This window comes from Zosterops lateralis (assembly GCF_965231275.1).
Source record: "Zosterops lateralis genome assembly, chromosome: 4".
In the NCBI taxonomy this organism is placed as follows: domain Eukaryota; kingdom Metazoa; phylum Chordata; class Aves; order Passeriformes; family Zosteropidae; genus Zosterops; species Zosterops lateralis.
Genome location: NC_139765.1, coordinates 24,423,464 through 24,450,515, shown reverse-complemented (window position 1 = coordinate 24,450,515; position 27,052 = coordinate 24,423,464). Strand labels below are relative to the sequence as shown.

At 40.9% G+C, this 27,052-nt stretch overlaps 1 protein-coding gene across 1 annotated transcript; it reads left to right on the top strand.

The window, feature by feature from the left end:
- Positions 1-8,827: 8,827 nt before the first annotated feature.
- Positions 8,828-25,135, top strand: SLC25A17 (solute carrier family 25 member 17). Its single transcript, XM_083860210.1, has 9 exons — positions 8,828-9,014; positions 12,696-12,756; positions 13,695-13,761; positions 16,185-16,336; positions 17,379-17,495; positions 18,179-18,324; positions 20,195-20,290; positions 24,007-24,089; positions 24,538-25,135. The coding sequence occupies exons 1-9, from the start codon at positions 8,961-8,963 to the stop codon at positions 24,683-24,685; spliced, it is 924 nt and encodes a 307-aa protein (XP_083716336.1). The 5' UTR covers positions 8,828-8,960; the 3' UTR covers positions 24,686-25,135.
- The last annotated feature ends 1,917 nt before the right edge of the window (positions 25,136-27,052 follow it).

The following is a 27,052-nucleotide window of genomic DNA, read 5'->3' as shown; positions in this document are numbered from 1 at the left end:
CGGACGTGGTCATGGTGGTGACCAGAACGAAGCCATCTTGGCTTCCACTGCCACCCATCACATGGCAACTCCGGTTCTCCCAAAAAAGCCCTGCGCTCTCATAATGCGCCCTTCATTCCCCTCAGAGGATGAGAGCAGTGATTCCTCAGATGCCAATTCCAAGTCTGAGGATCGCTGGACCAAGACCCAAAGGGAAGCCACCCGGGAGGGAGATTGGGAATTGACAAATAAAATCTCATCCTTCCCCATTGTTTACAAACAGGGAAGAAGGACAACAACCTCTGCCTCTTGGGAGCTTATCCCCTACAAGAAACTTAAGGAGCTTTGCAAGGTGTCCAAGGAGCATGGCCGGAGATGCCATTTGTTCAAACATTACTTGACGCCACCTTCTCTGTGCACACATTGGTCCCCCATGACGTTAAAAATATTGTCAGTTGCCTCCTTTCCCCAGCTGAGTATATGTTGTGAGAAAGGCAGTGGAAAAAACATCTCAAAACCCTATCAGACACCTACTCAAATGATCCCAACAGACCAAAATTTACAATGGACCAAATAGTGGGAGAAGGTGGCTTTCAAAAATGCACTGATCAGGCACAACACCTACCAGAAGCTGCACTTCAGGACATGGCCTCTGCTGCAAAAACATTGCTGCTCCTCACACCAGATGGCTCTGTCCCAACTCAGAGTTTCACAAATATAAAACAAGGGATAGATGAAACATTTACTAAATTTGTAGACAGACTCAAAATTGTCACATTTTGAGAAAGGCAAATTGAAAGCCCAGAGGGCAGAAAAGAAGGACTAAATAAAATGGCCATGGCAAATGTCAATGTGAAATGCAAGGCAATTTTGAGAAGCCTACCCCTTAAAACTGAACCTACAATCAAACAAACGTAGAGGCTTGCACCAAACATGCCAGTGCAGAGAATACAGTAGCACAAGCTGTTGCCAAGGGAATCGCGGAAGGGATGTCAGGAGCATTCGAAGTAGTGGCTGCAAAAAGTAACAACAGATGTTTTAATTGTAGTGACTATGGACCCCTTAAAAGACTGCCCTGAAGGGTTGCCACTTGAAGACAACTTCAAGGACCACCAGTGGCTCCAAAGTACCAGTGGTGCCTGGGAAACTTCCAACTGAGTGTGGGACAGCCCTAAGTGATGACATGAAATGCAAGGCCATTTTGTCCCACTCTTCCCACCATCTCCAAGGACCAGAGACCACCTCAAAGATCCACCCTTTGATGCAGAAGATCAAGCATATGGAGCAGTACAGGTGGGAACCCGGCACCAGCTGGTAATCTCATTGTCAATAAATTTTGATGAGGACAGTATTTAAAGAATCCCAACAGGAAGAAACAGACCACCAGGTGATCCTCAAGACATTTTAATTATAGGAGACACTTTACACGGACCAGACAAGAACTTTGTAATACCTGAGGGGCAGACTGTGAGTCCCGGAGACCAGATTTTTGTCTCCATCATGTGCATTGATCCACCATTTTTTTTTAGCAGCAGGGACTCCAATTGCTCAAGCCTTCTTGTTACCAAACCACTATCCCGAACAAGTTCCCTCCAACCCTACCGTCATGTGGGTGCAGATTGTGGGCACAAACAAACCAATCATGGGCTGTAGCCTGTTCTACAAGGGGGAAAAGATCCATTGTTTCAGGATGCTAGACACCAGGGCAGATGTTACCATCATTGCCTGCTCCAAGTGGCCAGCAAATTGGGAACTAGAATCTGTTGTGGGAATGATCTCAGGGATTGGAGGGGGGGCAGTCTCCATGAGAAGCAAGAGGAATGTCATCATAGGGAGTCCCAAGGGCAAAATGGCAACTATCAGGCCATTTGTAGTAACGGCACCACTGCAAAGTGGACGTGGGGCCCGAGATGATGTCGCTACAGATGCCCAGATATTGTTACAACATCATACTTGGAAATACACCAGAACCAGGTAATGTCAACACTACAGTGCTGGACCCTCTCCCAGTCCTGGCCTTGCTCCTGGTGCTGCCATGGCACCATCACATCTACAGCCAAGGCCTGCACAGCCTGAGGGAACCACATCTCTGATGAATACACGAGACCCCCACAGAGGGAACACAAGTCTCTGCCCTGCCAGCAGCTTCCAAGAACAAGCCCCTGCAACCCTGCCTGCACCACCTCCAGCCACATGACTGTTCTGGTTGGAAGCCATCCCCACTTGTGACCTGGTGATCTTCTGGACAGAGGTAAAACAACAAGATAGAATGTGGGGATATAATGGGGGCTGAACTAATTTCTGTACCCATGTATTCACCATCATCAGAAGACTGGTGGCAGAGAGGGGAGCAATTGCAGCAGTCCCAGTTTTAGAAGGTAATGGCACAACACCGAAACAAGTACGTACCCTTTAACTGGCAAATCCTTTCAGATTTTTTTTTTCAAATCCTATGCCAGCTGGCTGCTAAACATGGGCTAGGATCACCTGCTGTTGCAAATATGCTTTGATTTATAACTGCTAGTGAATTAACCCACTATGATATGAAGCAAATTGCAAAATTACTCTGTACTCCAGTGCAATATATGATGTTTGAATCAGCCTGGGCGTCCTATGCAGAGTACCAGGGACTTCAAAGTTCAAGAGCTTTGCAGCAGGACCCATGTTTTGGGGCAGGGATTTCTCAGCTTATGGGACTGCCTCCCATGGAAGACCCACAAACCCAAGCTTGCCTGAACCCCTTAATCCTAGCCCAAGCAAAGGACTTAGCAATGTGAGCTCTAACAAAAATTACAAATAAGTCTGTGCCTACCCAAAGTTATTCAAGTATAAAACAAAACCCTAACGAATTATATATGCAATTCATAGAATGTTTTTAAGATGCTATGGAAAAACAGATAGCAAACAGCAAAGCAAGGAGCCGGTAAATACTACAGTTAGCATGAGAGAATAGAAACAAGGACTGCATTACCTAAAGAGAATCTATCCCTGGAGGATATGATAAATGCATGTGCTAAGTTTGGGACTGGATCTCACAACATGGATATGTTAGCTAATACTATTACAGCTGCTGTTAAACAAACATCCCATTGCTACAAATGTGGACAACAAGGCCATGTGAAGGCAAACTGTCCACACCAGTCCATACCACAGGAGACACTTCAAGAGCAGAGGGGTATGAATACAAACTGCAACCGAGGTGTGAAGGTCCAAATTTCATATTAATGGTCAATCTCTCAAGAACAGGGAAATGGGAAACTGAGCACAAAAGGAAAATGAGTGATGACACAAGTATTTTCTCATCCTCCAGTACAAGCCTGTGTGACCAACTCACAGCCAGGACAATAGGATCAGCTGGCATGATGTAACCACCTCAATCCCAATAACCATAAACTCATTACAAGTACATAAAGTCCCTCTCGAGGTCCAGGGGCCCACTGGGAGAGGACTGAGTGCACTGCTTCTAGGAAGATCCAGTGCCATGCTGCAAAGAATCTTGGCCCACCCTGGTGTTATAGAGGCTGACTTTACAGGACAAATACAAGCCACGGTATCAAACCCTACCTTCACCCATGATTATCCCTGCTAAAACCAAAATTACTCAAGTCATTCCTTTTAAGTCTTCTGTCTCCAAAACAGATTGTAGAGGAGACTGAGGCTTTGGATCAACAGGAGAGCTCCAGGTGTACTGGACTCAGGTTGTAGGTGATCAAAGATCTAATATGGTTTGTACTGTTACGATGCCTCAAGCGAAGCCTTTGCAGATAAAGGTCAGTGGGGTGATTGACTCAGGGGCAGACATCACCATCATCTCTGCCCACACTTAGCCTCCATCATGGCCCACCAAGCCTGTGGGATCCACTGTTGCTGGCCTTGGAGGGACCCCACAGAGCTGTTTGAGCAGCAAACCTGTTTTGGTAAAAATTCTTAATGGAACAACAGCTGCCATTTGACCTTACATTACTGCTGCACCACTTAACCTAAGGGGAAGGGATGTTCTGTCTGCATGGGGAGTCCAGGTGGGGACGGATTTTAACAGGGGCCCTTGTATTAGAGGGCATAAACTATCCTACATTGGTTCTAAAATGGCTTACTAGTCAACCTGTGTGGGTACTACAGTGGTCTGTCGAAAAGAAGAAAGTAAACACCCTAAAAACCCTGGTCCAGGAACAACTGGTTCAAGGACATGGTAGAGACCCATGGGCCTGTCAGAGAAGCTTCAGGGGCAATGCCCTGGAAGAATGTCCCACAGGCCCTGAGAAAGCCTCACCACATAAGGTGAGGCAAAAGGCTTCCCCCACCCTGCAGCACCATGATAATTTACCCCAGTTCTGTTTTGCCCATTGGCCTTACCCACCTTTGTTATCCTTATATGTCCCGGCTCTAGAAAGTTCTCCCTTCCCTGTTTCCCCATTGACTTTGTATTCCTACTTGTCTGCCCCTGTATTCCCTATTGGCTGTTATCCTTTGCCCCACTTATGGTCTGCCCCTGTACCCTGAGATCATTGGCCCTTGATGCCTTGCTCCACCCTCACTCGCCCTGTACTTAACCCTGGACACTCCATTGAACCCTTGTCTTCTGTCCTTGGACCCCTTTGGCATGTGGCCTAAGAAACTCCACTGGAACTCCACACAGAAGACCCTTCCTGCCTTTCACCCACTGACTGCTATCTTTGGGAGTGTGTGTAGAAAGCGTGATTACTTGTGTGCCTGCCTGAGAGGCTTCCCAAAGGAGATGCTTTTGGGAAGGTAGCAGCAATTACCATCTATCTGCACTGCTACAGGATACATAGAGCCATCTATGAGCCCTTGGAACACCCAGGTATTTGACACATTTCACAGAAAATGAGACACTTCCTACAGCTCTAGGGTGTGTCACACCACACAGGTATCCCCTGCTTAGCAACAGGACAAGCCATCGTGGAGAGAGCACATGGCACTTTAAAACATATAGTTGAAGAACAAAAGGCAGGCATGTATGGTGAATCCCCACAGAGCAGGGTAGCTAAAGCTATCTATACACTAAATCATCTGAGAGTATTAGAAAATACTCTCAGATAATTTAGCATATAGATACTCTATATAAATATATATACTCTATATAAATAAAAATATAAAATATTAAATATATAAAATAAATATAAATATAAAATGTTGTATATATATATATATATATATATATATATAATATACTCTATGTAAACAAAACTCTCTATATAAATACTCTCAGACCCAGTTATTTTAAATCACTTTCTATCACTACAATCATCTGGTGATATCAGTCGCCCAAACCCAAGATAATGGTACCAGAGATCACCAATAGATGGGAAGGCCCATGGAATCTCATTACCTGGGGGCAGGGTGTCCTGTGTTTCCTGTTTTGCCTGTGTTTCCACAGACACCAGAACACGCTGGGTACCTGTCAGATGTGTCTGTCCTGCCCTACATCTTGTCCAGGGCCACAAGCAGCATCCCCCTGACGGACGGCTTGTCAACAGACGTCACAGAGCCGTGTGTGGAGCTGTGATGGAAATGACTTGTTCACCTACCTCATGGAGATCTGGGAATCTTGAAGTGGCAGCTCCTTTAAGGATTCTATCTGTTTACAAACTGTTTTTTCTCTTTACAAATTGTTTTTCTGGTAGTTGGGTTTTTTCCTAACAGTTCTAAGGGTTAAATGGTTTCTTGTTTTAGTGTCAAGTTGTAACTTGTAACTTCTAAGCAATTAACCTGTGACATGCTAGCCTGAAAGGTGTGATATTAGTAAATCTCACCTGATAGCTCCTGGAAGTGAGTGCTGCAAGTCCAGTGGTACATGGGACACAACACTGGCTGAGGGGAATTAGGTTTGTCAAAAACCTCATTAAAATTAGACCCTTGCTGTCTTCTGTCACCCTATCTGCAAAGCACCCTTGCAGGTAGGATAACAGAGAACACTCTGCATTTTTTAAAATAAAAACGAAAGGAATTGTTGCAGCACAGCTGGTCTGTAGCTGGACAAAATAAATTGGATCATAACAAATCCAGTTTGGCTAACCTGGTTTGTTCTAGAAATAAGTCCCTGGGTGAACAATGGAAGTCAAACAGAGACCTCATCCAACCCCATCCAAGCCCTGGATGCAGACACATCACTTGTCAGAGATCTGGGCAGTGCAGAGATCCCAACCAATTGGCTATCCAAGCCCAGGAAATCCAACTCCCTATAAAAAGAAGCTCTCAACAATAAAATGGGCTGTTTGCTGATGACCCTCAGTGTGTACAGTGTCATGGGCCTGTCTCCAACCAACAGCCCTCAGGTAACAGCACTGCAGGGATGGTTTTAGTCAGGTGTCCTTTTTGACAATGCCCGAACCAAAATATTGTCACTCAGTCAGAAGGGGTGCATCCATCATAGAGAAATTGCACTATTAAAAAAACAAAACAAAACAAACCAAACAAAAAAAAAAAAAAAAAAAAAAAAAAAAAAAAAAAAAAAAAAAAAAAAAACCAACAAAAAACCACCCTATCAGTGGTATCAGCATTGTATAAAAGATTTGTGGTCTCTTAGGTTGCTGGTATCAGCATCTAAAATCTGAGTACAGGGATGTGCTGGAACACTGCACTGGAAAAATATTTTTCTCCAACTGAAAGACATGCGTTAGGCAGAGTAGCCTGTGTTCTTTATATCTGCTCTCCCTCAGAGAAGATAATGGGATTTTCCTCACAGAAGGGTAGAGACAAGAGGTCTGTTAATAGCCACCTGATGAAGGAACATCTTCTCAAAAGGGTATGGCTTACCCAGTTGTGTGATAGAAACTCTTGGGAAGAGTGTAATGTTAAAACTGCCTTGTCTTTTTCTAAGTAAGGGATAGCATGATGGTTCCTACCACAGATGTAAGCACTAGGAGCTCTTGCAGCTCAAACAAGAGGCAGCTGGGGAACTGAGGCTGAAGGACTAGGAATTGTAATTATGAAGAAAAAGTTATGAAGTTATTCGTTCTTTTAGAAAGAGAGAACAAAAGATGACGGAGTAACAACAGAAACCAAAGAGCCCAGGAGTAACATGATATAAAGCTAAAGAGAATATTCATTCCTATCTTTAATTATAGTTTTTTTTTTTCTGAAGTATAGGTGAAACTAACAAAAGAGAAGTGATTATTAACACATACAAAACTTTCAAGCAATCTGGAAACCAGTATAAGACATGAGAATTGCAAAAAACCCAACAGGATATGAACAGACATGGGGTTCATCTCCGAAGTGCTGTTACGAACTGGGGCATGTCCAAACTCATTTAATTTCCTCAGCTCCTTCATACTTGTGGAACCTCTCCTACATAAAAATTTAAAAGGAGGCTGTAGGATTATTGATATTTTCCCAAACTGTCTCTATGTGACCTAACTGCAGTAGTGAGCCACAGCTCCCCTGTGCTTTGGCTATCTACCTATGTCTAGTGCTGTTTTGCCAGGACTTCTCACTCCACTCTCAGCTACCAAAGGGTGTGGCAAGCCAGATGTTCTGTTTGTAGCAAAGTGCTTCCGCTGCAGGCTCTCAGCATGAAGACAAAGGAGAAGCAAGGGCTTACAGACTGGGAAAAGGTGTAAACAAAAATAGAATAATAGAATAATAGAATTGTTTAGTTTGGAAAAGACCTCTAAGTTTGAGTCTAACCACAAACCCAGCACTGCCACACCTATCACTAAACCATGTCCCCAAGTGCAATATCTACATGTCTTGTAAATACCTTTAGGGATAGTGACTCAACCACTTCCCTGGATAGCCTGTTCTAGTGCTTGCTAACCCCTTCATTACAGAAGTTTTTCCTAATATCCAGTATAAACTACCCCTGGTGCAACTTGAGGCTGTTTTTTACAGTGGCTTGTTATCTGGCAGAAGAGGCCAACCCCCACCTTGCTACAACCTTTTTTAATGTGTAGAGTGCAGTAAGTCCCCTGAGCTTCCTTTTCTGCTGGCCAAACAACCCCTGACGCTTCAAAATGCATCAGACTCGATTGGTCCACATGGAATAAGAAGAAACTATTGTCTTGAAAAAGTGTTACTTTGAAGACACCAGATTTTAGTTAGGCAAAAGGGACTGTTGTTAGCAAAAAGCAGAATTGGAATGTGAAGTTTAGTATTGCTTCCTGGTTGTAATTAAATGCTTATGTTAAATGTTTGGGAAAGGCAATCACAGAATCACAAAACGAGTCATGCTGCAAAGGGACCACAGTGGTCCAGCCTCCCTGTGTGAACAGGGTCACATGATGGTGCTTTTGGGTCCTTTTCAGCTCAGACTCTTCTGTGATTCTCAAGTGAAATTGCTTTAAAAAGAGAAAATAATGGCACTATTGCTATTAAATGTGGCACAGGATTGTGCTCAGAGGGTTCTCCAGTCTCCAGTGAGTGAGACTCCACAACCTCTCTGGGCAATCTGTTCCAATATGTGGTCACTGCATGGTAAAGAAATTCTCCCTCATATTCAGGTGGAACTTCCTGTGCATCAGTTTCTGCCCGTCGGCTCTTGTCCTATTGTTTGGCACACGGAGAAGAGCTGGACCCATCCTCTCACCGCCCTCCCTTCAGATGCTGCTCTCGGTGGCCTCTTCTCGAAGAGAAGCGAAGCTGCCGGTGCAGAGAAAAGGCGCTATTGTAGCTATAGAGCAGGGAAGAAGAACGCATTTTCGGGGTACCTCGACGCTGTATTGTTCTGAAAAGCTGCACGACCGACCCTGCGCGCCCCCGCCTCCCCCCGGGTGTCCCCAGGCCCGGGGCGCGCGCGGGGCGGGGCCGCCGCCCCACGTGACCGGGCGGGAGCCATGGCGGGCGCGGGGGCGGCGCGCGGCGGCCGAGAGCGGGCCGGGGCCGCCGGGACGGGCCGGGCGGAGCGGCGGTGGCGGCAGCGGCAGCGGCAGCAGCAGCGCTAGCACTAGCAGTACTAGCAGTAGCAGTACTAGCAGTACTAGCAGTAGTCGGAGTCGCAGTCGCCGCCGCGAGCTGCTGCGATGTCGTCCGTTGCCTCCTACGAGAGCCTGGTCCACGCCGTGTCCGGCGCCGTGGTGAGCGAGCGGGCCGGGTGCGGGGCCGGGTGCCGGGGCCGGCCGGCGGAGGGGCCGTGGGGGGCTGGCGGGGGGCGCGGGCCGCCGAGAAGCCTTTGTTCGGCTGGGGCGGGCCGGGGAAGCGGCGCGGGGCTCGGCGAAGCTGGTGGCCGGCGCCGGGCCTGAGCAGCTGCAGTCGCCTCTGAGGCAGCGGGAGCTGTGGGGAGCTGCCCCTCAGAGCGCCGGGCTGACGCGTCTGGAGCCAGGTATCCTTTCAGCGGGGAAAGTCTGAACTCGGGCAGACAGGCAGCACCCCGGCTGAGTAATCCGAGAGCCGTACCAAGCATCGTCCTCCTGCCACGGCCTCATAAGCGCTGAGGAGTTGCGAAGGGTGAGGCAGCGCGTAGGTGCTAATCAAAATGTAAAGCGAGCGCAGTACGGCCAGAGTTTGTGTCGGTTACTGAATTTAATTGTTCATGTGAAGCTTGCGAATTAAAAAGTCGCATTTAATTTATGTAGATTTCCTACTGTGCCCAGCCGTTGAATTTTTCTTTTCGGAGCGCTAGCTCTAAGTAGAAAATCAGCCTTGTGCTTCCAACAGATTAATAATTTTAGTGCATGTAGCGTGTTGGATTGGGCATACTGATGGATGGAAAGAACTCGTGCCTCCTGTAGAATGAAAGTTGCTAAAAGTTATTGAACGATAAACATTGGAACAGGCTGCCAGGGAGGCCATGCAGTCTCCCTCTGTGGGGACATGCAGAACCCACCTGGAGGCATTCCTGTGTCACCTGCTCCGGGTGACACCGCTTGGCGAGCGGGGAGGGAGCTGGGCGGGGCAGGCGGAATTGGACTTAGTCGCGTCCGGGGGTTCCTTTCGACCCTGACAATTCAGTGATTCTGTTATAAAGGCTGATTCTAAAAGGAAAACCTAGACTTTAAGAGATGTTTTGGTTTTATTATAAATAAACATAAGATTTTTGCCTGATCTTTAAATTGTTTTAAGTCTCCTTATTTAAATATCAAGGGCATTGGGGATTTCGTTTCCACTTTCAAAAAGTGAAGCTCTCTCAAATGATCTCATTGTTGAAGTACTACCCATTTTCCTTTTGCTGATTTTCTACAGAAGTCAGTGATACTTTCTAGACCTTGCTGTTAGCTTCTTCCTTCAAATACAGATTGCTGTAGTCAAGATTGTGCCCCTGAACAAAGTTTATTGTGTGAACCAAGCTTATAAATCCAGAACTGTGTTGAGCATCAGAAGCACATGTCAGACCATAACATGATAACTTTTGGTTGCATTCCAATATACTGAAAGTTCATGTACCTTCTAGGCAACCTAGTCAAATTTGAGATGAAGGATTTTTTGTGAACAGTAACAAAAAGACCAACAGTGCTTGGTTTCCTTTAACTGAATTACATCAGTATTCTTTAACTCTGCATGTAGCTAAAATGTAATCTTCCTGTTGCTATAGGGATGAGAATTTTATAGGGGTATTATAGAACAGTCAGGCTGCTTCACTGGCTGAATGGTCGCTGAAAAACAGCAGTTAATTTTTTTAATATGTTTCACGGTTTTTGTTATTACTATTTTTTATAAAGCTAAGCTTCAGGCTGTAGTCCTGCACACATCTTCTTGGCAGCAGTCACCTTAGGCCATTTGTTCTGGCCACCTCTTGGCTCCTGCACAGTTGTTTATCAAGTGCTGTGACTGGTCAGTGAACTGATGTGACTGAAGAAGTAGCCCAATGGAAAAAGTTGTTTTTCAGACAGATTAGTTTCTGTGTCTGCCTCATCGTGTAGGTGCCCAGAAAGTTATGCCTCCAGATTGGAGGAGGCAGGGGTACAAATACAGTTGACCAGGAGCCTGGGATTACATGAACCAGTCTGTACCTGTCCCTGTGATTATTCAGTGACTTGGCAAACTACCGAGATCCAGTGCTAACAGGGAGGTGTTGGGAAGGCTGACAGTGAAGCCTCACCCTTCCAGCAGTGCAGGGTAATACATGGCAGCATCTGTTCTGCACTCAGTAGTATAATTTTACCTGCTGGTCTCAATGCAGTTTAGTGAGGAATCTGAGTCCATCTTGAGGGCTTTTGTTGTTGGGGAAAGGACTGGTCCTGCTCATCCTTCTTTTCCTTTCTTCTAGCCATGAAATTGTGTCATCCATATGATGCTTCTGTCAGCCTCCTCATAATGTAATTGAGTTGTTCCATTTGTAAACCCAGGAGAGAAGTAACCTGGCTTTTCTATTTCCCTCAATTTAGCAAAAGAAGGGGAGAGAGTACAAATTATTTTTTATGTGCAATGATCTGTTATCTCATGACACTGTCTTGAACTATAGTTCCATATAAGTTTTAAGCCAGTTTGACAGTCAAGTGCTGGAACAGGCTGCTGAGAGAGATGGTCAGTGCTCCCTGCCTGTCGGTGTTTAAGAGGCATTTGGGAAATGCACATAACATGCTTTAGCTTTTGATCAGCCCTGAAGTGGGGTGGGGGCAGCAGGACGAGGTGATCATTACAGGTCCTTTCCAACTGAAATAGACTATCCCGTGTCTAGTGGCCACCCATCTTTTGTATCCTGTGTGACACTACCTGACTATTTGCTCATTTTCATTTTCTAATTTTGAGTGCAAGTGTGTGTGTGTGGCTGCTGTGCGGTGCATTGCATTAAGACTAGGATCCAGGATAAATCTCACTTTGGGAGGGTGGAAGCAGGATAAATTGAGCAGGGGAAAGAAAGCTGGAAGCTGCAGTGACTGTGCAGTCGTGTTCTGTGCGTAGGTGTAACTGTGTTTTGAGACTGTCTTCAAAGTTGTGATAATGCAGCTCTCATTAGGAGGAGTAATATGGCTCTTTCTAGTACTTTTGTGCTGGCACTAACCTTCTAACTAAGATATACCTTTTAGAAATTTTCAGTCAGATGGGTTCATTAATCCACTTGCTGTCTAGCTGGGTACATGGTCAGTACTGCAAATGATACAACGCAGGACAAGTACATGGGAGAGCGGAATGAGCTGTTTTGGCAAGAGCCCAAACTAAATGGGTTATAATAACTAGATAATTGTGGCCAGGTCTTACATCTGCTACTGAGTGTTATGAAAACTGGAGAAACTTAAGTCTGGTTAAGACTTCAACCCAGAATGATTTTGAGGAGCCAGAGTATTTCCAGAGGCAAAGCTCCCTTAGATTTGTGGCATAAGACAGCTGTAGAAGAACTCAAGTCACACTGTGCACTGTACTTTAAACACAGCATTGAATGACTTCTTGTATCCCAGACCTTCCCACCATTTAAACAGTTTGCATGACTTCTAATAGAAGAGGGTGCCACAGCTTTAGCAGCCACCTGATGCATGGAAAACAGGTTTATGCCAGGCCAGGGCCTTTTTGAAGCTGATAGGAGGTAGAGAAAATGTAATGTTTGTTTTCTGCCCACTAGAGCAACTTTCAGGCTTCAAAAACTTTCTCTTTTAGCAAAAAGCTTTTAATGATTTTAATTTTAGCTCGATCTAATGCAGGAGAAAAAAATCCCTCATTTTAAAGTATGGGACAGAAAATGCACTGTTGTGTATGCAGTTTATCCCCTTTTGAACTTGCTCAGCAGACTGGTCCGTGGGTGAGAAGTGAAGGGTTACAAAGAGTCTAGCAGGCACCGCATAAGCAACCAATACACTATACAGCCAATTTGTTTTGTTTTTCAGGGCAGTATGACTGCAATGACTGTATTTTTTCCTTTGGATACAGCAAGGCTTAGACTTCAGGGTAAGTGTCAAAATCTAGTTTCTGTACAATGGCATTTCTGTTCATCTTGGCCTGGGTGGTTGTAAGGGGGGGTGTTCTACATGAACAGGACTCTTACTTGTGTCACAACAACACTATTTTTCCAGTTGAAGGTAATTCTTCCTTTTGAAAATTGGGCAACTTTTTAATTAGCTGAAAAGGCTGTGTGCTCTGTGGCTTTTAGATGATTATCTAAGACTGAAGACAAAAACAAAGATGTGAGATTGCACAGGATTATATTTCTGTGTTGTTTTTGGCTGCTGAGAACACTTCAAAATGCAGGGGCAATATGAAAAACAAGTCTAGAATTATTCCAGAGGATGGTTTAAAAGGAAAAGTCAGGGTTAGAACTGGGATTAGGAATATCCAATATTTACAAAAATACATCTGGGTATAAACTATATTGTTCTAAAACTCTGTCTTTTAATCAAAAGTCACAGAATCACCAACCATTTTAGAGCTTTGACTAAAGCACTATTAAGAACTGGAGGGAGATCATCAGCCAGGTCATCAGAAGTATGTAGTTGAGAAATGAACAGCTTTCAGGGCAGGAAGAGACTTGCAGATGAACTGTAGGAGATTGCTCTGCTACCGGTGCTAGTCTGCTGTCCAGGGAATAATTTTGAGAGCAGTTAGGCAGGCCCAATTCTAGCCCTCTACCTAAGGGGAAACTACCTTCAGTTCATGTCACAGCTATTAGGAACTGATGGTTATAGATACTCTGGAGCACAACAGAACCTGCCAGTCTAGGGAGGAATAAAAAAAAAATAACAAAAAAAAGAGAAATAGGGTATTTCTATCCTTTATGAGGAAGAAGAAACATGTGCTTGTAGAGTATATTCAGAATTGCAAGGATAAGGACTTGAAAAAGAGTACTAAAAATTTGAGTCATCTGAAAGTTTGATTCTTTTGCTTTCCAGTTGATGAGAAGCGGAAGTCGAAGACAACACCAGCAGTCCTTCTGGAAATAATCAAAGAAGAAGGCCTGTGAGTAGATACTAATTATCTGTTTGTCTTCTTGTAGACAAGCTCTAAAACTAATTTGAATATGTTTTTAAAGTGGAACACTTAGCCTGTATCTGTCTGGACAGATTTTTATTCCGAATTGAAATGTCTCCACACAAGTGTGATGTGACTTGCATAATCTTATGTGTTCATCTTTAGCTGACTAGGATTAACTTTCTTGAGCACCTTATGCAATTTATCTGTTCAGTGATGTAACTGTGCTTTCATTAGTGAGGTAGCTGTGCCTCCTCAGAAATGCAAATGTACCTTCATATACCTGATCAACCAGCTTTGTCTGCCTGGATTCTGGGGTGTGTCAGTTTCTTAATAACCAAGATGAAACTCCTGGACAACTGAGCCACTTTCAAGAGGAGAATTGAGACATGTTTTCCAGTTTGAAGGTTTTTTCCTTCCCCTAAACATGTAGAAGTAAACAACACATGATGCTTTTTGCTGGTGGGATTTAACATCTGTCTAAGAGCAGTTAACTTTGCAAATAAAGCACTGTGCTGTGCTTTATTATTTGTCATAGTCTGAGCCGAGCTGGCTGGGAAAACAGTTTTATGCCTGTCCTTGTTAGAAGTATTTTCCTAACTGAACCCCTGGAACTCTTAAATAGACTAGAGCTTCCAGGACATTAAAGGTGACAAAAGTTTAACTTGAACCATAATGCTGTGTCACCTTTGAACTTGGGAAATTGTATGCATGAGGAGTTCCCTGCCAGCTGATCTTTTGTTCACATTCCCACTTTACCTCTGTCATGTGAGGGTGGCAAGTAAACTTCAATTAAAAAAAAAAAAGAAAAAAGTTAAAAAGAAAAGTGAAGAAGTTAACTGAGGTGAAAAGACTGCAAAACTGGTCATCCTGCTTTTCCTGTGAAAGATAAAAATCAGTAACTCTGGCAGGAGAGGAACATTGCTTCTTCCAAAGGTATTGGGAAGACCCGGCAAAGTGATGGTACTAATTTAGAGATGAGTCTGAAGTAACAAAAAAAGTCCAAACAACAACAAATCTGAAATGCGATGTGAGATCATAACATTTTGTTCATGTTAGCTTGCAGAGTCTTATCTCATTACCATATGTCCTAGGGTGACTTTTATGAGACTCCTTCTCCTGTCTAAATAAAGCAAATAGGTTGAGGTAAAAGACTTCCTGCCAAAGTTTATCAAACAGCTTTCTTCCCTGCACTTTTTTCAGTGGTCTGAATGGTGTTCACTAGTGTACACCAAGTCTTTCTTAAGATTGCAGTGAATCATGGATGCTACTACTGACAACTTAAGTCATTAAAATAAGCTTACGGGTTTTGTTTCAGTTTCATGTTCTGTACTACAAGATGTTTCATTTGAAAATCATCAGAAGTTGTTCTTAATAATTCAACCAAATCCAAAGTAACACTCAGTTAGAGGATATGATCTCTAGAGGATGTTTCTTTCTTTCTTTTCCAGCACAGAAGAGATAGGTAATAAAAGAATTGTTTAATTTGTCTTATGAATAACTCCGTAGTCAGTTAATTTGTAACTTTATGGTTAGCTAAGCCTGTAGCTTCAGAAGCAGTTCATCACAATAAGCTGTATTCCCAGCTACATGGGAGGGAGAAGCCCTCGATGGGTTTGAGATGAAAAAGTAGCAATTACATTTTAAGAAAAGTCAGATGTGGTGTTTACCAGCCTTGCATCTTTTACAGTCTTGTTGGAGATCCTTAAATTCTATGTACTCCCAGTATTTTAGTGAATTCTGAAGAGCCTTCATTATTTCTGCTGTTGGGGTGATTTTTTATGCTTTTAACATGATACCAGCTCTTTATCTGTTCTGTGCAACTCCAGTGTAGGTGTGTATCATTATCCTTTTTTTGGATATATTGTAGAACATATTGGGAATATAGGACAGCTGTTGAAGTGTCCCGTTTTACAGGATCATCAGGCCTGTCAGAGAAGGGAGCTTTGTTAGTCAGTTGTTATGAAATCATTCCTAAATCAAGATAAGTTTAGATGGTATTCAGTTTTTCATCTGTGATTACTCTAGCTAAATTTAACTAAATAATGTCTTTTTCTTACTTACTTGACTGATTTGCCCTAGATTTTACAGTAAGGCATTTGTTAGAAATTTTTCCCACATGTGTATCTTGTGTCACCAGGTTGCATCCTTTGCAAAACTCTCCTAGGTGGAGTATATGAATTTCAGTGACTAGTCTTCAATTTTTAGATTTTGCGTGAGAATCCAGATACTTTTTTTCCTCACCCAGGAGTTAAGTATAGTTTGTTACCATTGCTGATAAAGACCTATCTAGTTAGTACTTCCTGTACTATACAGCATTGTATCTCTGGGATCCTCCCCCAACACATAAAATCAGCCAGATCACATAAATACTTTACTGATTCTTACTGTGATTTTTTGCTCTCCATTAGATTGGCACCATATCGAGGATGGTTCCCTGTTATCTCCAGCCTTTGCTGCTCCAATTTTGTTTATTTTTATACCTTTAATAGTCTTAAAGCCCTCTGGGTCAAAGGTCAGCATTCAACCACTGGAAAAGACTTGGTTCTTGGGGTTGTTGCAGGTAATACTTACAAATCTCCATTTTGTCAAGAATGTATTTTTGGTATATTCTATCTAATGATTTTCATTATGAAGTCCTCTGGAGGCCACGCTGAGTGCTCATACCTCGCACTGTATGCAGACCTGCTTCTTTCTGATTGCTCCTCTGTGTCATCCCTGCCTCCTAAGGAGATGTATAAGCCATTCCATGTTGTGAATTCTGGCACAAAGTGCAGTGCTCTTGTGGCTTAGTATGATATTTGTGTCTGCTGTGGTACTTACCAGGTATCTAAGCATCATCACTGAGATGCTGGAGACAAGTGGCAGGGAGAGGTGATAGTTGGGTTTTTTTCAGAGGAAAAGATATATGCCAATTTTGAAATAATTTCAATTACAGTAAGAAATTTTAATGTAAGCATTTGAGTGTCAGTTTTCAGATTTGGTTTTGGGTTGTCACCTGAAAGTGACAGGAAGTTCCTAGATATATGCAGGTCCAATGGGACCGTATGATCTTTTTTACCTCGTATATGGATGCTGCAGTGCCTTCTTTGAAGGGATGGTAACATTAGTGACTTTTCTAGCACATCCAGTGTGAAAAGTTACCGCTGTGGACTTTGTGTTTGTTAGTGATATTCAGGGACTGTTGCTCATGCAAATGCATGAGCTGATTTTAAAAATCCCAAAAGACAAACAAACAAACAAAAACCCCACAACAAACCTGTGAAAAAGGCCTCTGGGTTTGAGGGGTTTTTGGGGGTGGGGGAGGAGTTAGTAGTTTCTTATACTTTCAGTGGAGGTGTAATGACTGCCTGAATAGCTGGTGGAAGTAAGGAAGGAAATTCTTAAGTTGACTATATGTCTGTGGTAAAATTCCATGTAAGTATATTTTGGAACAAAGGATCCAGGAATTAGGGTACAAATTATCATTACTTTTCCTATATGCTATGTTGGTTTTTTTCCTTATTCCTACCAGAATTTTCAGTAGCATGTGAAACGGGGGGATAAGAAAACATTTGAAATCTTCTGTTTCATGCTGATTTTCTTTGTGCTGTGTTTTGCATTAGGAGTGGTGAATGTACTCTTGACCACCCCTCTCTGGGTAGTGAACACACGCCTGAAGCTGCAGGGAGCAAAATTCAGAAATGAAGACATTGTACCAACCAATTACAGAGGCATAATAGGTAAGCACCTGTTGTTGTCTTCAACCAAAGAGAAGTTCATGAAATGAAATGTAGCAAGGACTTTGAAGACTTTTGTTCATGTCTGTAATCTCTATGCTACTCTGTATTTTAAAGTAATTGAGTTTTACAGTAAATTAGACTTGGCTATTTGTGATGGTAATTAGGAGTTTGCAGTGTGCACTCCTGTAACTAAAATACCTTTGCAAGGGCAGGTATGTTATCATACAGATAATGGAGCAGTAGTGAGCCCCATGAAGTGGTAGCTGGAAATCTGAGTTGGGACAAACAGTCCGAAAATTAAACTTCACTCACCTTAATCTCTTAATCACTTACATGTTCAGGCTATCCTCCTTTTAAAACCAAACATTACTTGTGACTTTGAGGAAGGTTTGGAAGACCTTAATGTGAATGCCACAGTTGTAAAAAAAAAAAAAAAAAAGGGGGCTGCCTGTGCAGATGATAAGTTTTATGTTAATAGTGATGCAAACAAGAACCTTCTTTGTCACTACCTTTCTGTTAACTTCTGGATTAAAATAGAAGATAAAAATACTTGGCATAAAAGATTGCAGTGGATTTTTATACACTTTGAATATTAGGCTTTAAGAGTAACTTCTCATATGTTTTATATTTAGACTTTTGTATTCAAAATGTTAATGATTTTTTTCCCTCACCTTTTGTCTCAGATGCCTTTCATCAGATAATACGAGATGAAGGAGTCTTAGCTCTGTGGAATGGTACTTTCCCCTCCTTGCTACTGGTCTTCAATCCTGCCATACAGTTTATGTTTTATGAAGGCTTTAAACGAAAGCTTTTGAAAAAGCAGCTGCAAGTGAGTACGTTTTGAGGCCAGATGATGAACATGCTCTGCTACAAGACAGGTTTTTTGATATGCATCACTTGAACAAATTCAGAATATAGATTTGGGTTTGGTTCTTGTATTTTCGAGTGTTTTTTGAATTAGCGTTAATAAAAAGGGTTCAGCATCATGAAATTAGACAGGAATCTTCTACATCCCTAGGGAAGAGATTCCTGTAATAAATTCTTCTACCTGTAAAAATAAAACTGAACCTCTTGTCCACATTTGTTTACATATGTTCACGTCTCGATTTAAAGTAGAGATTTAAACTCTAATATATCTTTTGTATTTACATACTGACTGTTTTGAAGTATGCTTTAAACTCTTTTTTGCAGTAAATAATAACCTTTTTTTTTCCTAAAGACCTCAATTTTTCAATGTAATTTTTCCAAAGATGGCCACTAGAATTAAACATAACATTGCAACCATACCTTTCTGTTTTTCTGAATACAAGTATAATCACTTTTCTGTCCCTGTTTTATAGTACTCTTCTTTTTTCTTATTGTTTTTTCTTGTCTATATCAAATACAGAATTTCACCTGAACTCATGTTCCTTTTATGTTCCAGCAAACTGAAAAGCATTTATATTACATTTTCAGATAATGTCATAACATGATGTATCTTTAAGATGCGGTACTTTGCTGTTAATTTGTGATTTTAGAATGTTAGGTCATACCAGTATGTTACTAAGCCATCTTGTTTTTCCCCAGGACATTGTGAGATTATTTTTACATGAGATCTTGCATCAATGAGGCTTAGGATTTTTTACTGTCTTTAGTTAATACTGCGGCTCTAGCTCCCCATTTGTGCCTAATGGATCTACTCAGTTACATTATGCACATTTTTTGAATGATGAGCTTAGCTTCCATCTGCATTGTTATTGTCTTGTTGGCTAATAACATATTCATTTATGTATTTATTTCTTGTGTTTCTTTTAAATTATTTATTTCCACCTTAAATTAGAGCATTTCTTCATCCACGATCAGTCAGAAGGGGAAATAATTTTTTTTTTTCAGCTAAGAATGGTAATTTTTATTTTGGAAAACATTTTTCTTCCTATTTGGTCTTTTCCTGGTTGTCCTAAATATATCAGGACCTTTTTAAAGATGTGCATGCATGAGTGTATTTTTGATTGCAACCAATATATTTTAGAATATATTTTGAGCATGCTTCGATATGGGCACCTACTTATGTTCAGTGATTAATTCACACTGTTAGACTGAGATGCACTGTAATCGGTATAGGCTGTAACAATGTATTTGGTGCATCCTGGAGCAGTGTGATCTTTGGGGCTGAGGATGGGCTTCAGCAGGGGTTCTTAGCTAATAGGAGATGAGATTTTTAGCTTATGGCATTGAGATTAAAAATCTGCCTGGGAATGTAGTGATTATATCTCAGGAATACAGAGTGATGTTTAAGGAATCTTTTGCTATCACCTTTTCACAAGCACCATATAATTTTTGGTTTCACTGTTGCAAAAACTGAAATGCTTATTGATTGATGGTATATTTAAATGATATTTCCTTATCTTTTGTCTGTTCTTGTTGCTTTTAAGTGGTCTGATTGTATGGTCTCATCAACCATGTTTTAGTAGTCTAGTTATATTGAGAATTGCAAAAACAGGTGGAAGTTACAAATAAACTTAAGATGTGGGAAAGTAAGTTACTTGAACCGTAACCAGATCTTTAAAATGAGAAAATCCTGGGATTTCATGAAATCTTTTATGCCAAATATCCTTAGATAATCTGGTAACAGTTACCAGTATAGAATCCCCAAATACAAATGAGTAATTGGCTGTTTTGGTACTATGTGGAAGTAAATTTGTTCTTTATTTTTTGAACAGCTCACATCTTTAGATGCTTTTGTCATTGGTGCAATAGCCAAAGCAGTTGCCACCACCCTCACTTACCCTCTGCAGACAGTACAATCAATTCTGCGGGTAAGTAATAATTTCATTTCATGGTAACTCTGCCTCTGTCTTCATCTGTATCATGCAAGCCTTATTCACATGGCTTGTTTTTATTTGTGTTAATGGACCCATTGTTTTGGGAGGCATTTTTCCCAATGCAGGTCACTGATTGGTGTGAGGCTCCTCTTTGGTTTTGATTTGGCTTGGTATATTGGTGCACGTTTGTTTCAAATGGTAGGATTGCCAGTGTATTGTATTGGTACACTGTCTCACAGAAGCTGATGCATTGTACTGCTTTTAGGTACTACAAAAATGTACATTTACTTCTTGGAATATAAATGGAAAATGTGTCAAGTGGGAAGTTTAAATTAAATCTTCTAAAACCAGTCTGTTTCCAGATGACCTATGCTAATTTAAAAAAAAAAAAAGTTCTATTCATAGGTTTTGTTGTTCAGGTGATGGTCTGACCTCGTCAGTGTGCAGAAGGTGATTCATCAGAGGATGCTGAGCTCCCTCATATCTTTAACCACTTGCTTGGCCATGTAATCTAATTGTAGTGGTAATGGAAACACTTGCATTTATTCTTACTTGCAATTGGTATATATGCTGGATAATGCTGCTGCTTTCAGAGTGTACCAATATTGTAATATTGACAAGACAAAACTGGGGAGTAGGAGGGAAGGACCTGGCCATGCATAAGCACATTGTACTTTAATTTCTGTGCTTTAAACTCTGTAACAGTTAAATTTTAATAAGTGTTTCCACATGAAATATATTTTCCTAAGTAAGGAGGAACCTTAACTTGCTTGTACAGTAAAGCCACTGTGTATGTTCTAAAATTTGGACAAATTTTGAGAATGAGTTGAATTACCGAAAACAAGCCTTCCATGCTTAGAGTATAATTTTTCAGACTTCTCTAATAAGGGAATTTTCATATTGATTGTTCATCTGGAAAAAGTAATTCCCAAGCAAGTTTTGTAATAATTTGTAACTCTCTAATTAGAGTGTAATAAATGTATCTTGATTTTTTCATAACCTGTAAAAAGATAGGATGTTATATTTCAAAGTAAGAGAACTTGAATATACTTACTGTGCAATTTTCTCAACAGTCATTTTTTCTGAAGTTCTCATAATTTTTGATCAGCTGAATTAGTGCATTCTTTCAATGCCTTGTCCTGTTTTAACAGCCTGGACACATCTCAGTAGCAGCTAAACTAATAACACAGACTTCTGCTACTGGAGTGACAGATACACCAAAACATTTAAGCAAAAATAGCTCTGTTAGGATAAGTTGCAACATCAGTCTGTTTTTAATTTGTGATGCTCCTGTTTACTGCTGTTGTGAAGGAGAACTGGAAGGAAAGTTGGAGTGCTGTGTTTTAGCCTGAGCATTGTACATCAGTGCAGGTTTCGTGGAGTTGCAGCCACAGAACAGCTTCAGCCCTCGTTCCTTTCCATAGTTCCTAGAGAAGTGATTACAATCTTGAGGCTTCATGTTTCTTCTGTCTCCTTTTAGCTTTTTAGACAAAATTCTTCTGATTCTTAATGACAATGTAAAAAGAAAAAAACAAAAAAAAATCCAATCCCAGTCCATCCTCTCCCTGTGATGATGGGGAACACAACAACTCTGTCTCTTAGTTCTGTAGTCAGTAGGGATGACTTCTGTCTCTTTCCTCTGTGAAAAGATAGCCAGGAGCCCTGAGCACATCTGTTGAGGACAGCAGAAATGTGTGTCTGTGACAAATGTGCTGTCCAGTTCAGACTTGCACTACTTTGTGATGTGTTTTCTAATCTAAAGTTGGCATTGTTCTATTTGGTGAAGTTTTTGTCACTTGCACTAAGTAATGTTAAAAAAAAGTTACGAGTAAAGGCTTAGTGTTTTCAGAACGAATATTCTGCATGAAAAAGGATATATAGTTACAGGTGTTTTTTAAAACAATTTTAGCCGATTTGCACACAAACTAATACAAGCTCAATACAATTCATATAAACTTACACATCATAGCTAAGTTCTGTCATCAAAGTAGTACAGGACTTTTTTTTTTTCTTTTTAAACTTAAGCCTTTAGAAATTCTCTTTTTTGAAAGTTATCAGGGTTTTTTGTAATAAAGTCTCTACACCTTTGCTTTAAACTCTTTGGCACAGTTCTCTTACTGTCACATAATGAACAGTTATCCTGTGTAATTGACAGCAGTAGCAGCTCCCAGCTTGCTGTTTGGTATATCCTTCTCCCAGTCATTAAAACTATGTGACACTGGTGTTACTCACTATGCAGTGAAACCGTTTTTTAGCCTATGTGTCAGTAAAGAGCAGATAAATTAAATTTGCCTCTGGAGGTACAGCAGTAGCATTAATGTTCTCAATGATCCCAGATGAAAAAGTTCCCTTTAAAACTGAAGTTTATTTTCTCTGTCATAGAGAATGCTAATCCCTTTGGGAAATCTTCTGCAGTAAACATGGAAGTGTTAATATCCTAGTGAAAAATTAATTTTCTTCCCTCTTAATGAACCTTTGTAGTGCAAAAATTGTCCAGTGGTGAAGAAAAGAGGAGAATGAGGCACCTAATGGTGGTGTAGAGTGGAAGCCTGTGAGTAATCTGGGCTGTGACTGACACTCTAACTTGGAACCTAATTAGCAATTTTTGGGGGGCATGTCTGAGTCTTTGACAATAATACTAAACATTGATTTGTCAATATCAAATGGGTAGTTACTGATGAGAAGATTGTGGATTTTGAGTGCATATGTACCTAATAACAGAAGATTTCCACTAGCATTCTGTTTCTGCTGTTTCCACCCAAGTTATTAAAACACATAGTAAAGGAACCTGTATCATCCTAGCATTCTCTTAAAATTTCTGAGCTGCCTAAATCAGCTGGCATACTTCACTTACTGTTGGTAATTTCTTACATCTAAGAAATAGCAGTTGCCTGAGCATGTTCAGGGAGAAAACTCATCCAACATGCAGTTGGTCGAGTTCACCTTTCTTAGCACGGAAGCTTAATACAGTCTTCAAAACCTATTAGGCTGTGCTGGTACAAATACAAGTGTGCCAACTCCTGTATATTAATAATTCATAGTTACAGGTTGCTGACAGTACTATCAACCTGTATCAGATAAAAGTATCAATGAATGCTAGAAAAGAAGTTGCTGAAATTGCTGGTTTAACTCTACAGCAGCAGCTATCATGCCTACTGAAAACCAGCTTGAGGATAAGCAGGTGCAATGAGTAAAAGAGAAATAGAATTTAGGCCAGGTAGATGGATGAAACAATTGTGAATTCTTCCACAGCAGCTCACACATATGTGCTCCAAGACCATTGCTGGGCAGATAAATTTTGTGTTCAACTATGTAATCTATATATAGTGATGATTTGCAGATGTGTGATGGTCTGAATCTTTGTGAAGTGAAAGCTGAGAAAGCCAGAAAGAACTTGCTTTGAGTGTCATATCCCTACTAAGACTCTGCAAATTATTCTTTTGAGGTCTTGAAAACTGCTTCTTCCAGAGCAACTGAAAGAGAGGAAATATTTGTTAGAATCCATCTTAAAACCAAACCAAATTACAGTAGTATGTACAGTTTTAATGCTTTCAGTGTGAGCTTTGGCCTCTATTCTCTGCTGGTGGTCATATAACGTGGAAAATGTTTAAAGAGGTTTAGGTTAGGCTCTCCAGATTTCATGCATTTATGGTGTTCTCTGCCAAGCACAGTGGGGAAGTAGTATAGCAAAATACTCTTCCTTTTTTCAGTTTGGACGTCACAGGTTGAACCCAGAGAACCGAACACTGGGCAGTCTTAGAAATGTTCTTTACCTTCTTCAACAGAGAGTGAGGTGAGTTTTCCCATTTTATTTCTCCTACCATGATAGAGAAGACTTGAGTATTATTAATACTTTGAAAACGTTGCTAGAACTGCATTTTGTTTCCTTTTGCCTTCATTAAACTTGACATTTGAGTCAACCTGGTTTTTGTAGAGTAAGCCCACAAACCCAAATTCTCCTAAATATCTGTACAGTAAGTGACATCAAGGATAATAAGGATACAATGGATACTGATTCATTTCACTTCTCAACTTGAAGCAGGTTTCTTGCACAAAAGACCTTAAATTTCTGCAGAATTTTTTCTTAAAAATATTATTGAACATCTGGCTCAAGATCAAGAATGGGATTAAGATTCCTACAGTTGTCATTAACTTGTGATATTGATTCTTTGTGGTGTGCTGATTTACTTACAGAATGGTATTCATACTTGTTTTCTTGGTTTTTTCTTTTTTCTCCTTAGGCGTTTTGGAATAGTGGGACTCTACAAAGGCCTTGAAGCAAAGCTGCTGCAGACAGTCCTTACTGCTGCTCTTATGTTTCTGGTGTATGAGAAACTGACTGCTGCAACCTTCACAGTCATGGGATTAAAGCATTCGCGCAGACATTGAAAAGGAAGCTGTGCCAAAGATCCTGGTGTCTAGAAAACACATTCCAGTTCTGAGACCTGGCTGGGTAACAAAGGGTCTTCACTTTCTCTGCTTCTCTTTTTAGCCACCTTTATCTCCAGTATTTGGAGAAATCTGGAATATGCTCTATAGGACCTGCTGCCACGAATTCAGGGATAGCCCATTCCCTATTGTACTGTGTAGAAAAAAAACAGAGACCTTATTTAAGCACTTGATATGAAATTTAAGCTATTATGTGATTTGGTTATTTGGTTGATATTCTTGGCAAGAATGATTATCTCTCATTATGCTCTCTTCTTTGCTCTCAAATCATCAACTATTCTCGTATCTTTACCTTCTGTCAGCAGCTGTTGGGGCTGGCTTTGTGTTATTTTCCTTGACCTGTGTTTGTCACTTCATATTTGGTTCATTAAAATAATTCATAAAGAATAACATTTTTGGCATGGTATTCCTTTACCTTCAAGTATGTTTGTGGCACAGGATCTGATGGTGCTCCAAATAGCTGGTGGTGAGGTCTCTGAACTGCTGGAATGGATATTACAAGTGAGTGTGCAATCTGTATTCTTGAATCCAGCTGTTTTGTATATTGAAAATTTAGAATGCAGATACTGGCTAGATAGGAGGAGGATAACCTCTTGCTTTTTCAAACTGAGTCCCTCAAGCTGCCTCAAGAAAATGGGCTTGCTACAGAAATACGTGAAGTTTTGTGATCCTGGTTCTTATGAGAATATGTGAATTCACACCACGTTCTTAGCAGACAGGGGGCACTGCCCTATGCTTCAGAAGTGCTACACCTGCTCAAAAATGTGCTTTGTTTATTTTTCCACTGATATTCCCAAACCATAAAGCCTAAAAGTCATAACTGTTGTCTCAGTTAGTGTACATGTGTATGTTCTTTTAGCATGGTTTTGGTCAGTATTGCTAGACCCTAAAATCCGAATTAAATTGTGCTCTGTCCATTGTTAAGATGGCAGTAGGATTGTTCTAAAAAAACAGTTTTCTGTTTGGAGTACTGAAAATTTCATGGCAGTTTTAACACCAAGAATGTCTGGGAGAAGACTTGAATGCTGCAGGAAGTAGGTTACCGAATTGCAAAATGGCACCTGTTTTTGGAGTCTGAATTGAGTCAATTTTAAGAATGAAATTGTGAAATAATTCTGCAGATAATGTCTTTTGAACAAGAATAAGCACCTTTACACCAATTGCTTCTTTTAAGAGTATTGAGAGTACCTGTACAAGAAGAATGCCTTTAATTCAATGCTGGTTGACTTTCAGTCCAAGTAGGATTTACATAGACAAGTAAGAATAAGAAGAGTAATGAGCTGTAGTTATACTTTGTTAAAGGATGAAAATGAAAGACTGGAGATCTTACCATTAGAAGAGAATGAACCACAATTCTGAAAATTTCGGTGAAAATACTTTTTTTTACTGAAATGAGGTGTTCTGTGGAAAGGTAGTCTCTTGGGTGTTTTTAATAAGAAATTTGTACTTGGTAGTGTGGCTCTTGATATGCTACCTCACCTCAAAATTCCTGCTGTCGGAATCATTGTGGGAAAGCAAAGTGGTTCTTTTGCCAGTCTGGCTGAAATCTGCGTGGCTGCCGGGAGCTAAAGTTCAGCACCTTGGACCTTGTCTGTAGCATGAAGGAACAATTCCTGCAGAAATATTTTTCTGGTTTCTCTACCTATAAGAAGAAAGTAAATTCTTGGTAGCATTTACTAGCCAAAAAATACTTGTCTACCTGCCAGTGTGGGTTCAAAGGGATAAAGCATTTCCTTTTTGCAAAAAAACCAAATACAGAAGCCCCGTGTAAAAGTGTGCTGGCCTTGGCTGTATTTGTGTTACCATTAAGCCTGGAACAGACATTTTGCCTTAAACTCTCTACTTGGCTCTGCCGACCAATTATAACGAAACAATTTCATAAAGGAATGAGGGCAAAAGCTACTGAAGCTGGGAGGATCTCCAGTCTTCTTTTAATGGTAGATTAAAACTTGTCATTTAAAACTTGTTTTGCTTCTGCATTCTCCAGTATTGATTTAGACATTAAACTGAAATAACTGAAAAACTGCTTAACCTTGTGTGATGGAGCCAAAATGCAGATGGTTGAGGAATTGTTTACTCATTTGTTCAATTGACAAACAAGTGTTCTTGTTGCAGCTGGTACCTCTACCTAATTTATCAAAGCAAACTATGAAAGACTATTTTTAATCTTGCAACTGGAGTTGTAATTAATCTTTTGTGGATAAATACTGTCCAGAAATGAAAACTAAATAAAATAATTTTACTCTATTTTAGAACACATTTACATAAATTGTCATTTCCTGCTGTCCCCCCTCATAAGCAAATAAC

Coding starts and splice junctions, on each gene's coding strand:
- SLC25A17 (XM_083860210.1), top strand. CDS start 8,961: ATGTCGTCCGTTGCCTCCTACGAGAGCCTGGTCCACGCCGTGTCCGGC. Junction 16,337..17,378: donor GGTTCTTGGGGTTGTTGCAG/GTAATACTTACA, acceptor GTTTTGCATTAG/GAGTGGTGAATGTACTCTTG. Junction 20,291..24,006: donor CAGTACAATCAATTCTGCGG/GTAAGTAATAAT, acceptor TCCTTTTTTCAG/TTTGGACGTCACAGGTTGAA.